This window comes from Terrapene carolina, unplaced genomic scaffold, assembly GCF_002925995.2.
Source record: "Terrapene carolina triunguis isolate 2854851 unplaced genomic scaffold, T_m_triunguis-2.0 Scaffold132, whole genome shotgun sequence".
In the NCBI taxonomy this organism is placed as follows: Eukaryota; Metazoa; Chordata; order Testudines; family Emydidae; genus Terrapene; species Terrapene triunguis.
In genome coordinates, this window is record NW_020664483.1 from 3,220,828 (window position 1) to 3,234,182 (window position 13,355).

Consider the following 13,355-nt stretch of genomic DNA (forward strand, 5'->3'; position numbering starts at 1 on the left):
GAAGTAAAAAGAGAATATTTCAATATTCAATATACTGAATGCAAAACCCTTTGAAAATTACTAAAAAATACACCTAAAAAATACATTCCATTTACTAGTCAGCTAACGGTTTGTTAACCTTTGTTTGAAAATGTGATTTTCTGTAAAATCTGTTGTTAATTTCATATTCTACGAGGTAAAAGGCATAAAAGAGCAAGAACACACCAGACAAAAGTTGTAAAAGTTGAAACATTTTTACTTAGAAGTCCAGAAATCAAACTCGAGAGACAAATACATCAATGAAGTGTTGTTAAAAAGAATACAGACAAAAGCGTGTCTTTAAACATTGTGTTTCTTAGACTGCCTGCTGTGCCTACCTTCACAGCTAATAAAACCCTATTTCTAGGCAGTCTTTAAAAACCAGTATCTATTTTTGGGCTCTTATGTTGTGAATTAAAGGATGTTTTGATTTGCAATTGACAGGCATATGCAATTGATGCTTAGCTAGTAATAAAGGCAGAACAGTACTCCTACTTCATGAAATGTCTCTCAAGCACATTAGTAAGTGCTTTACATGTCGTCTCCAGTACACAGTTTCAAAGCAACATAAAAACCCTTCCCCCCCAAAAATCAAATCTTATCAGTAAGAAATATACACAGTTAAAACACATATTGCAGTTTAAAAACTACTAGTACATTTCTTAAAGATGCCTCATTTTTCCACAGCTATTGTAAAAACAGGTTTTGATGATGGAAGACTTCAAGAGTCTAATTCCAGTTGTATCGTCCAGAGGGAGGTGGCAAAGGGTAGGGCCTCCCGGGGCCATATCCCTGCAAACAAACAAAAGCAAGGGTTTATTTTCTGGATTAGTGTCACAGTAAACAAGTTAGCCTAGCCTCAGACTCCATGCAAAACTGAAACAATACAGCCTTTACACAGAAAGCTACCAAAGAAAGAGCTAAACATCTCTTAATAGCGTTTACAAATGCTCTCCTGGATACACACACTTCAGCTCCTACACAAGGAGTGAGTTCTGTACAACACCAAACTCACACTTCCATGTGTGTTGGACAAGATTTAATAACCCTAAATGAGAAAGTCAAAAGGCAGCATTGAGGGTGATTTGATCTGCAGGAGTAACTGCTAACCTTTTGCTTTCAGTAATAGTGGAATTTAAAAGGTGCAAAATGAAAACAAGAACAGGATTTGAAAAGCAAACTTTGTAAATCCATGAAGAAAACATGGCTCTGCCATTACGTATATATAGACACACACGTGCGCACGCACATTTTACACAGACTAATAGTGGAAAGTAGAATACCTTCAGTATGCACAGTAAGGGTGGGCTTTGACACCTAGGATGCTTCTACCCTAGTTAGGATTCATCTTAACCTTCCCATTATGGTTAATTTATACAATGTTTTGTCTTTATTTCAATTTCATTGAAATACAGGTCCAAGTCTGTATATTTTAGTTGTAGACAGCTGATCTTCTGCCAAAGCAAAAACCATATGCTTTTACAGCTACATGAGACTTTTCTTGTTAGATGCATTTCTGTTGTGCTGGCGTCTTGTAGGCATCAGTTCCGTTTTAAGTAGCATTTTAAATACTAGGTGACATGATATCAATGCATGTCAACGGACTGAGTACTGAAAGTACAGAAGACTTCAAGTAAAGTGGTTACCACTTTAGATATACATTTGTATTTAATTTAGTTGCCACACCCAATACATCAGATTCATGGTGATAAGCTTATCTGAGGGGATATAGAGAGACAGTCAACTTGAATCTCCCTCCAAACTGAAAATTTGGTGCCTACCATTGTTACCAATAATCCCAAACTTTACCATAAGAGGTCAAAGGAAAGTTACTTTCCTCTTTATTTTCCGTTTATTCTGGTGATTTGACACACTGGGTATATATGGTCTTTCACTTCTTTGGGAGGGATGGTGACAGCTCCTTCCCCAGGCTTTTCCAGAGGGTGATTAGGAGTAAGAGCAGCAGCTAAACTGACTCCAAAGGGCAGTAGGCAAACAAGTGCAAAAGGAGTGGCTCATGCAAGCTTGGTGGTGTTACTCTTGGGCAGCCCCCAAACCGTTTCTAAACAGAGCTCCACCCCATCCATCCCTTCATTTAAAAGAGATTGATGATTAACTGTTTTAAAAATGTGCTCCAATAGAAAGCTTGCTTTTTTTTTTTTTTTTTTATTAAAATAAATTTAAAAAAAAATTTGTTTAGTTGCTTTCCTCTTAGTAGAATAAAATGGTGCACCAAAGAGTATTTTTTTTTCCAAAAAACATTGTATATAATCATACAATTAGACACTGATACACAGTTGCACAGGAAAGAATTATTCCTTATGTTCAATTCTTATATTATAGGCTAAATATTAAGTTAAATATGTCTGCAATACAATGCATTTTATTCTTTTCATTTCCGGTGTGTTTGTAAGGTTTATCAACAAAAGTCTGCTACAACAGTGATCTGCATCAAAGATAGTTACATCAATTCTGTAAGCACTCCACAGCAGCATATTTATTAACCCCTGCGGGCCACGCGGTAGCAAAGGATTTAAGGGTGAAGGGAGTTGATAATTACTTATGCTACTATAAAGTGTGTCCACTTTCATTTTAAGCCTTTTTCAGGGCTTTAAAGCCTTGACATTTATAGATAACACTAGTTTCAGATGCTGTTTTGCACTCCTAAAACTCTAACGAGGCTTATAATGTAACATCAGTATTTACTTGCCCCAAGACCATAATGTGAACTAAAACCTCATTAAAAAAAAAAATCAAAGAAGGCGTAATTACTAAAATTAGAGACAAAGCAACCGTCTTAAAAATGGGTTACACAGAAGGGCAGTTGACATAAGGACACTTCTAAAAAAGTAAGCCTTCTTGGCCAGAAGTTTTCTGTCCCCGCCCACTACTATCACATATTAGAATATGACCAAGAACGTCGTCACTGCCTAGATTTAACTTCACTGCAGGATCAAGCAGAAGATGAGTCCTGCATTTATGACACCAGACTTGAATATCAGAAATTCATTAAGTCTTCTATCTAATGTGGCTTCTATCTAATGTAAGAGGGGAACAATTTGCTAGAATTGTGAGGGGACAAGGAAAGATTTAAATAATTTATTGGCTTATAATAATTTGGTCTGTGAGAGTGCACCATGCCAGACTTCATTGCTAGCTCCATCAATCCTGCAAACCTAGTTTTCATAAAATATCCTGTTTTGAGCTCTTAAGATCACACATGGAAGGTTTTCTTTGTGAACTGATGCAGGGCTCCCTTCTTGAGTCTACAATACAAACATTTTTTTCTGAGAAGCACCATCTAGGTGGACTGTTAACCCTTATGCATAGTGACTACAATTTTAATGTCAACAATGAACTATTCCAGTGCTCACTGATTCCTTTAACAGAAATATCTGGTTATTCTAGGATTGTGGAGCAGAGTTTGGGATTGCAGAGGGAGGATGAGTATCCGATTTTCCAGTCTGATTTCAATGCTCTCTGCCCCCCCCCCCCCCCCCCCCCCACAAGCCCTGAGAATACCTCATTCATTTTTTATCTATCATCACAACAGCTCATATTGTGGACTGGTGCAATTATGCATTTATTCTTTGTTTTCAAGCTTCTTGGTGAAGATGCATTTTAAGTAATTCCATTAAAGCTTTCCAGAACTGACACTGTCAATACACATCTTTTAGCAAAGTTCAGCCACTATACTTAAGAAGCGTGGTGTAGATTAAGAAGGTTCTGGTATGGTTTAGCCAGCCAGTGTAGACAGAATCACACTATGTTAAAAGATGCAACAGCCCAGTCAGTGCCCCAGGCTAGAACCCACGTAATCTGATCTCCTCTACACAGGCCAAATAGTGTTAAAACATGGCTTGTCTACAGTAGAGTTTCAAAGCCATACCTGAGCATTTTAAACTTTGCTAACAGGCCTATACCTGATAAGCCTACTTTTTCCCTACCATACTCCAAACCAGAGAAACAGCTTGAGCTAAAGACATTACCAAACTGATCTTCAAAGCTTTTTCAGAAAGGTCCCTAGTTCAGAGAAAGATCCCACTGTTGCTAATACAGGTTCAGCTGAACAAGTGTCGAGTTAGGAGCACTAGGGTAGCTCATCTGCTGGCTGCAGATGTTTCAGCATCACGTAATCCTGCAAAACTAAGAGACGCGAGGATGGAAATGGTGTTGGCAGCTGGCAGGCTGCTTCCCCCGGGCTCCTATCACTGATTCAGCCTTGGCAACGGTGGGAAATTTATCAAGAGTTTCCCTAGCGCAGAGATGGCCAAAGCAGCTTCATTGTGGTCACACACTTTGGTTGATGCCACATTTGAAATGTCCATTAAAAAAAAAAAAAATCACATCTTCTTGAAATGGGGCTATTTAAATGAGCCATTTAAATACGACTACCACAGGCTCCCACAAATCTATATTATGGTGTGTGTGTGTGTGTGTGTGTGTGTGTGTGTTTGTTTCTGAGTTGCTTTAAACAGCCACAGTACAAGGCATCAACTCATTTATAGAGCATTCAAGTAAAAATGATCCACTGTAATAGAGAAGGGAAACATGATGTGGAGAAAAAGCCATAGCAGGAAATTCACACTAGCAAGCACTAAATGACAACTGTATAATGCTCTGAATAGGCTTATTAGAGAGAAAAGGTGGGTGAGATAATATCTTTTATTGGACCAACTTCTGTTGGTGAGAGACAAACTTTTGAGCTACAGAGCTCTTCTTCAGGTCTGGGGAAGGTACTTAGAGTGTCACGGCTAAATAGAGGATTGAACCGATGTTTAGCGTAAGTGGTTAGCACGTAGAAGTTGATCCAATAAAAGATATTACCTCACCCACCTTGTCTCTCTAATATCCTGGGATTGACATGACTACAACAATACTGCATATTGAATAGGCTTGTAGGCTAACCAAATGGAATTTTCAGAATTAAGTGCATAATTTTATCATTAGACACTGAAATGTAAGTTTGTATTCAAGCAATTACCTCAGCAAAGCAGATATGGATATTGACTCATCATTGTATTACTCGTTTTACACTGGCATAACATGAATTAAATGACGTTACAACAGAGTAAAACTGAAGGCAGATTTAATGCAACTGATTCATCACTATTAGGTTCCCAATTAAATGGGTTTTATTTTATATTTATAAAATGGGAAGAACAAGAGGATTGGGTAGTTATCCAGCATGTGTGGTACAGGCCAGAACTTATCCTTCTGATAATAACTATATCCTTCTACAGTTGGGAGTGGGGAAGAGGGGGAGTATGAGAAACTGCTTTAAAATTAACAAAAATAGGAGGAAAGTATCTTCAGGTTTTATGGCTTTCAGCCACATTGGGAGGGGGAGCAGGAAGGGCGCCACGCACAGCATTTTTAGTGCATGGTGGGCAGCAGAAGACACCAAAAAGGGAAGAACTGTTCCCCTCCTTGGGAGCTAGCTGCTAGTAGTTTTTCTGGGCCAGGCCCTACGAAAATAAGGCAAAGGTATACTTACATTCTTATTAATGGCTCACACCTTTGCTTACACATCGTGTTGGAAAACAACACGGGTAGCCAGCAGGTAAGAGGGAGATAATTTTCCCTTACTACTTCTCCAGCTGCTACTTGGTAGCCTGCCTGCCAGTTGAGCACTACAAGCTCTGGTTTCCAAAAAACAGCATCTGCCTCATACTCAAATAGCTGCCTAAAGTCTAATCAGGACATCACTAGTGCGTTTTACTACTGTGCTATGCCACACAGTTTCTGTACCCAAGGTTTCTAGTACAACTGTGCATCCTGATGTGTTACCTATTTATTGGGAAAATGGAGGAGAATGTGTGCATGTGTGGGGAGAACAATATGCTGGTGTTTTTGGCTGTTTAATAAATTTATATTGTACTTTTTAAATGATGGCAACACGACCTAAGGTTTGAATATGAACTCTCTAATGTTTGCTTACTTAAATCTAAATAAGTGATGTGTGTGTGTGTGTGTGTGTAGGGGAGAGAGGCTTGGCGGAATTCAATTTGATTTTTTATAATTTTAACAGATAATACTGATGATATTTAAGCTTTTTACCCTGTTTTTATCAATTTAAATTTTCACAGTTGAAGGAAATTATGGGGGGCTCAGACAACTTAATGACAGATTTTATATTAAAAAAATTAAAGTTTTATAACTGTTAATATAAATTGTCGTCACTACATGTCAAAAATATACAAAGTAAATATCCTTTAAATCAAACTCCCAAAAGTTCTCCAGCAGCATTTTTTTCTTTGCCTAGCTGTAAGTTTTGATCATCGTTGATGGAAATATTTTATTCATCTGTTTGTGTGTCTACAGTGAAATCAACCGTTACCAACAGTTACCAATGAAAATCAAATCCTTCCAAGACTAGCTAGCTACACACATGCGTACACCTGTACATCTTTGGCTATTAGAGTCTAATAGCCCAATAGTTTCCAGTCTAAGTCAAATCAGTATCTTTCAGCAAAAAGAAAAAATTCTAACAATAGATGCTTTAAATTTGGGGGTTTGATATGTCCTTCAATTCACCTATGAGGATGTGTTAAAGACAAACCCCTACAACAGAACCACGTTAAACTTTAAAATGAAACAGAAGATTTTACTTGCCGAAATATTTGCGGTGAGTATTTTCCCTTTTCCCATAACACAGATACTGCACAAGTGACCCAGAAGAAAATAACGTACAATCACACAGTGCTTTATTACCTGTCTTCCCCTATCCATTCGATCATCCGGTCTGTGGGGGTAATTCATTGGTCCACCTAGTCCTTGGTACTGATTTTGCTGGAATGCTGCACCCTGGGACTGCAGCATGCGGTTCCAAGATATAAGAGGGGCAGCCCCAGAATTTCTGTGTAAAGAACATGTGTATTATAGCATGTTATTAATTTATATATAACTTCATATTACAAAGCCCAACCTTTTATAGACATGTATAATAAATGGTTCGATTTGCTTAAGCACAGATCTATTGTGTTAATTGCATAGTCATATTACAATCTATGGGAGCTACAAGTGCCTCTAAATGATTTGGCTCACACTGTGTAAGGAAGAAGCCCTGCACAATTTAACGATCAGACCATGTTTACTCGCTGCTTCACTCTCAGACATCCTAAGGTGAAGAAACAGATGCTTTTGAAAGAATGCAAATTCAATTTTGCAGAGTCAGGGATTTTTTGAACACCATAAAAGGATTTTGCTCATCCTGTATTTTAGAGACAGGTTTGCCAGTCTGTTTGCAGTGACCGCCAATGTAGATTTGAAACAAAACGTCACTGAGTTAGCTAAATGTAACACACTAGCCAAAGAGTAAACATGTGCAACACAGGAGAATGAAGCTTTATTTTCTAAATGTCCAGACTCTTTCTGGGAGTCCATTCTTTCTAGTTAATTGCAGGTTGCAAATGAATTCTTACTGCTGAGTATTTTGAATCTAGGGTAGGGGCCTTGGCTGTTTTTTCCCATCCATTATTCTGCTCAATATGTCAGAAGGTCTGATCGGGAAGAAACCTTTTCAAGTTCTATTGATGCAGTTTTCAATTGACCATGGTGACCTAGCAACATAAGCACTAATTGGCATGGACTGACTGACATTTGGTGTACAGTTTATATGGGAACACAAATTCAACATCTATTTTAACCTAGTTTCTCATCCTAGATTACTAGCAGCAAGAAATATTTAATTGCCTTCAAGTACCTAGTCTAAAATTACAAATATAAAACAGGCACATCACATCCTTGTTTTATTACAAATATTCACAAAAATGATATAGCCATGTACTGCTTAGGACATGATCTCTCCAATGCTAGAGAATTCAAAATCCACATTTTCTGCAGAGAACACATACCACATTGTGTTGAGGGGAAAGAGAATTAATTAGAAAATGAGATATTATTCACATACAAATCCTGTACATTTAAATCTGTTTTGGTTACTGTTCAACAGGTATACATTGATATTTGATTATGATCTCTGAGAAAAGGAGGAACGTAATTAGCATAAAATATCAAAATGTTGGACAACTGATGTGTAGGGTAACCATTTAATTTTAAAATCGATTGTAATGACACTAATGTCAGTATTACTTTCCTTGTCTTTGAAAACCTGGGGCTGGATCCATTTGGTTAAAGATACTAAAGTCATCCCTGCCAGAACTCTACCAAAGTCAATGAAGTGACACCGAGGCTGAATTTGACCCACTCTATTCAAGCAAGCACTCAGGGTTTTAATAAGGTGATCACATTCTCCTTCTTGAAGTTTTTACAAGCATATTACACATAGCTGCCTGTACAACAGCTGAAAGATCAGTGTAGGGCTTATTGAGGGAAGGATTGGTGGGGGTGGGGAACATTTTAATGTGGTTTAATATGAACTTCACTGATAGGAATGGAGACAAAGTCTATGTTAAGCCAGTGCATTGATCACGGCAAGCTGTTTCTGAGAACCCAAAACACAAAAAGGTAAATATAACAAGATGGGGGAAAAGTACACATTTAAAGAGGGCTTTCATGTTTAAATTCCTATTCCCATTCATTTTAGTTTTACACTGTAAAAACTGCATTACGTTTATTTTATCTGGCCAGATTTTAAGAACAGTTATGATGTCCCAAACCTAGGCAATAAGAACTCTTACTGTCCACAGAGATAAAAACAAGATTTCTAGTATGAAGTGCGACTCTTTCATGCTGGATTCATAGTTGGCACTTACAAGCAATATGCAAAATGATATTTACTGAAACAGAACTAAACGTTGCACAGAAGCAAAACCTTAATTACTGCTGAATCATACACCCCTTTTACCTATTTTCGGTCTCAAACAGCAGACTATGCATTCATAAAACGTTATCTGAAACATTTACTAGTCAGACCAATACTGTAATTATTTAAAATCAATGGCAGGGTGAATTAAGCACTCAAGATCACCTAAGACTAGTGCAGAGATATTCCTGTTTAAATACATGTTAAAAACATTGTTAATTTTATATTTCACTGAAATAATATCCTCATCTTAAGGCAAAACACTGGATTCAAAATGTGTCTTGATATTTTGTCAGATAAATCATAGTGGTGACAGGAGAAAATTCCATCAAAACACTATGAACATTAAGTAGCATGAACTTTGGTCTTTCATTAACTAACAATCATTTGATTTCAGTAAGTTGGTCAACATTTCCATTATAAAGTCACTTTGCCACAAAAGTCTATGTAGGCTTAGGCTTCTGTAAGGTCTCTCCTAATAAAATTTTAAAAACAGATTCCATTTAAATCAATATGTTTAAATTCTATGCAAATACCAAGGGACTGTGGTTAAAAAGCATTTGTGCTTTTGTAACTCAAGGTGATCTTAAACAAGTTAAATTATTCAGGCAGTAAGTGCGTAACATGAATTTGGAGTATTTAACTCCCCCCAAACCACCCCAAGCAGTAATTACATAGCCAATATGTTGATTTTTAATAAGACAATACGCATGTGCAGCAACAACTATTCAGAAAGGATTTTGGCAATTCAGTTATTGCATACAGGGCAAAAGTTACACAATATATTTTTGTATTAGGCAAAATGTACATTAACTCTAGCAGTGTAATTTTGTAAACTGCATATTAGGAGTGTTTACTAAGATGGACTGACAATGTACTATGAGTGTTTCATAGATTTAAAAGCTTGTTAGATATTTCTATTGTTTTCAAGCCACTGTAAAAATGAAACAGCTATGTAGTAGCATCAGAAGATTTTAGCTAAACCTGTTAAGTTACTGAATATTAATATAGCATCTAACATTTTCAAAATGCTGTGCAAGTACTACATAGTATTAAAAGTAACAAAACCAGCATCCAGACTTCCATTCTGCCCTTCACTCATTGGGTTATGCACCTTATTTATATGCCAAAACAGTATTAATGCAAGATTACAGTATTAATGCAAGATTACAACTGACATTTTAATCTGACAAATCAGGAAATTAAAAGTTACAGTTCCCACAGGAATAAATTCTGTGCTATTGTGCATACGTATTACTATAGGATCTAGGCTCTGTCTTAATATATAGCTTGACCCCTTAATATACATGCAGGAATACAGAGTCACAGACAGAAGGGCAGTGCCCTTTGTGCTGTATTTGAATTAGGACAAAAGATGATAAGTATTGTATGATTGTGTAATGAAACCCTAATCCACATGGTAAGTGACAGTTATGGCTGCTTTAGGAAGGTGTTCTATAATAAGAAAATGTTAATACGTTTCAGACCTCAAATGATCTAAAACAATCCTAGCTTAGTTTAGATTTTCAAGTTATGCCATCAACACTCATAGTGAAATGATCGTGTTCTCTTCCCTGAAATGCTAGGAAGCGAGGGTCAAACCCAGATCTCTCAAGCTTTCTAGTGTTATGATCAACGAAGCCCACAAACAACATTAAATATATAAAACTTCTAAAATATAGTAATTAAGTCCAGCTACTGCCATTGAAAAAAACAAGCCTAGAACACACAGCATTCTCACACAGTGGTGCTGGAACAATTTTTATAGTGGGGGTGCTGAGAACCATTGAACCAAAACTGTCAACTCTGTATATAATGGAAACCACTTCAAGCCAATGGGTGCAGTAGCACTCCCAGCATCTCTAGTTCCAGCACCTATGTTCTCACATGCTTATTCAGTATTAATCAGGCCTCAAATGCTTTAGATTTTAGATTGACTGTATCAGAACTTCTCAGATCAGTAAGACTGTTTGTTTGCAAGTATGCAGCAGCTGCTCTGTTCATCAGTAACTTCCTGCGGTTTTAATGATTTATTCCCCCTACATATACTTTGAGACTGTTACACCACTGGCTCTAAAAACAAACACTCCTGTACAAACAACATGTTCATTTTGATTCTGAGAGAAGCATTTTATAAGCACCAAGTTTCCCTCCAGCAAGCCAAAAATCTGACCACTTTCAACCCAGCCTTCCAGACATCTTTGAACCTGCTTCACTGGCTCCTCAAAAGATTCATTGGCAGGGATGGGACTCCGTCCACATTCCCTGCTGGCTGTTGTAAGTGGAGGAGGTTCCATTCTCCCAGTCCTGCCTCCTTTAGGTGAAGAGTTTCTTCCTGGTTGTGTCGCTCCCCCTGTATGTTATGATTTCAATGCCTATTCACTTCCCGATTTGCCCCAACCCAGGCAGAGCAAGAGGAGGAACTATCAGCAGGAGCAGGCAGTGGCGAAACAGCACGTGAACGGCAGCCTCACAATGCCACAAAAACTTGTTGGCAACTTCCCTCCTGCTGGGTAACTATCCACAAGTTGAAAACCACTACTCTATAGGGCATTAGAACCAATAAAAGAGTCCCAGGTCTAAAAAAGTATCAGGTCTATTACAACCAACTCTCCCCCAATCTCAAGTCCTTTAGAAGCACTGGCAGAGTCTGTTCAAATATGCAAATATTCAGGCCCATCACCTTTTAGATGCATGCTTAAATCAGTAAGGCAAGTAATTTAATGTCAATGCTCAGTGCATTTAAACATTTTAACTTTTTTTTTTTTTTCTTCCTAATCAAGTATCTTCAGGAACATGGTGGTGTATTTGTCCTCATTGGGGAGCTAAGTCTGGCAAGCTAGTGGTTTTATAAACCAAAGAGGTATGAACACAAAAAGTACCAGAAAAAAAATAAAAATCTTGAATTATGAAAAACCACCTTATTTTCATTTCAAAGCTGGAAGGATTTTCTGCAAACTTTCCAAAGAGATTCCCTTCTTGGCTAAGCCATGGCATGAACAACTTCAGTCCCATAAAGTAATTGGAGGAAGATTGAAAATGGAAGTTTAAGAAATGAATGGCGACCTCCACATTGTAACATTACTAGCACACTGCACAACGTTCACACATCCCACCACCTACAATACTGAAAGCACATTGGGTAAGGTTAAGGAGCCAGTGATGCCACCATATACTATACTAGTGAGCCAGATGTCTGGACCCTAAGTACAGGCATCTTTCCAATGTGAAAAGGAAACTAAGTTCTGTGCCCCCATACCAAGACCTCTTCACTATTAAAACTATAATACACACACGCGCACGCGCGCGCCAGCATTGGTTGAAGAAGTGGAAGTGTGAAGTTGGAAATCCAGAAGCCCAAACAGAAATTTTAGTTCAATTATACTGAGTCAGTGAAATTAGCAGCCCAACAGAATGACATTCTAGAATGGAATGAAATTCCTAGCATTGTAAAAAACCATTACAAGTTACCAAAGCGCACAGTACTGTTTCCTTAAAAAAAAACAAAAGAAAAGCTATTTGTGAAGCTACTTTTAGTTAAGATCGGGTATTTCAGTTTGTTACATTGCTGAAGATAACCCTGAAAATAAAGTTTATAAGGCAAGATTCCATATTAAACATGGCAAATTAAAGGGAAATTGGACTGATTTTGAGAGAGATAAAAATGCTTGCCATGGAAGGTGTGCATATTTGTTAACAGCCCAACAACTTTTCCCCAGTCTGATTCTTCTCAGCATTAACAGCTGTAAGTAAACGTAGCATATGTCAAAGTTAATGTCCATTTTAAAGCTGTATTATAAAACTGCACTATATATATTAATATAATTATTCATAGCATTCAGATATCCTGGAGTTTGTAAAGTCCATCCGACTTAAGGGAATACAACTTATCAATGAAGGAACACATGTAAAACATCCCTTATTATCAAACCATGTCACATTCTTTCTATTCCATGGTACTTATTGGACTGCAGATTCTATAATCCTCCTCTGAGTCCCTTCTGCATTTAATTCAGTTCAGTCTTAAGTAGTTAAAGAAACTGTTTTCAGTGGCAACTAATAACTACTGACCTACAGTGACACTGCCCTACAATAGGCTTGTCAGGCCTGAAAAAGTTGTACCAAAGAAGCTGATTAGGACTTCAAGAGGTTTGTAGCAAGAATCAATGGCTAGTCTGTACTAATGCTGTGGTTCCAGCACAGAAATGATAAAAGTGGAACACCATTAGTTATGCCTCATTAAGCTCCACAACCCTCCTAAAAAGAAATTTGTTTAGCCTGTACAAAAATCTAATGCAGTTTTAAGCTCTCTGTGTTGAATTTCATGGTATCTCAAAAGCTTCAATAAGATAAAGGCCAAAGATCCAAGAATGGTAACCAAAGCATCAACAGTAAAGTTAATTTTGAAGTTTCTGGTTTTTAATAGAACGTGTTTTTTTCTTTTTCGCTTTCTTTCTTAGCCAGAAACTCAATCTTTTAAAAAGAGAAATACTGAATTTCGCACCCCACAATGAAAATACATCATGGATTTAATATTTTGTAACGGTTTGTTTTTAAAAGTTAATATATT

The 13,355-nt window shown here is 37.3% G+C and overlaps 1 protein-coding gene across 1 annotated transcript in view; it reads right to left on the minus strand.

Annotated features, from left to right (window-relative positions):
• Window positions 1-217: 217 nt before the first annotated feature.
• Window positions 218-13,355, minus strand: part of XRN2 (5'-3' exoribonuclease 2) — a 91,897-nt gene continuing 78,759 nt past the window's right edge. Inside the window, exons 29-30 of the mRNA XM_024219970.3 lie at window positions 6,733-6,877; window positions 218-810 (exon numbers count right to left, since the gene is read on the minus strand). Coding sequence (XP_024075738.2) covers window positions 748-810; window positions 6,733-6,877 — 208 coding nt within the window. The 3' untranslated portion in view covers window positions 218-747. The remainder of the gene's footprint in view (window positions 811-6,732; window positions 6,878-13,355) is intronic.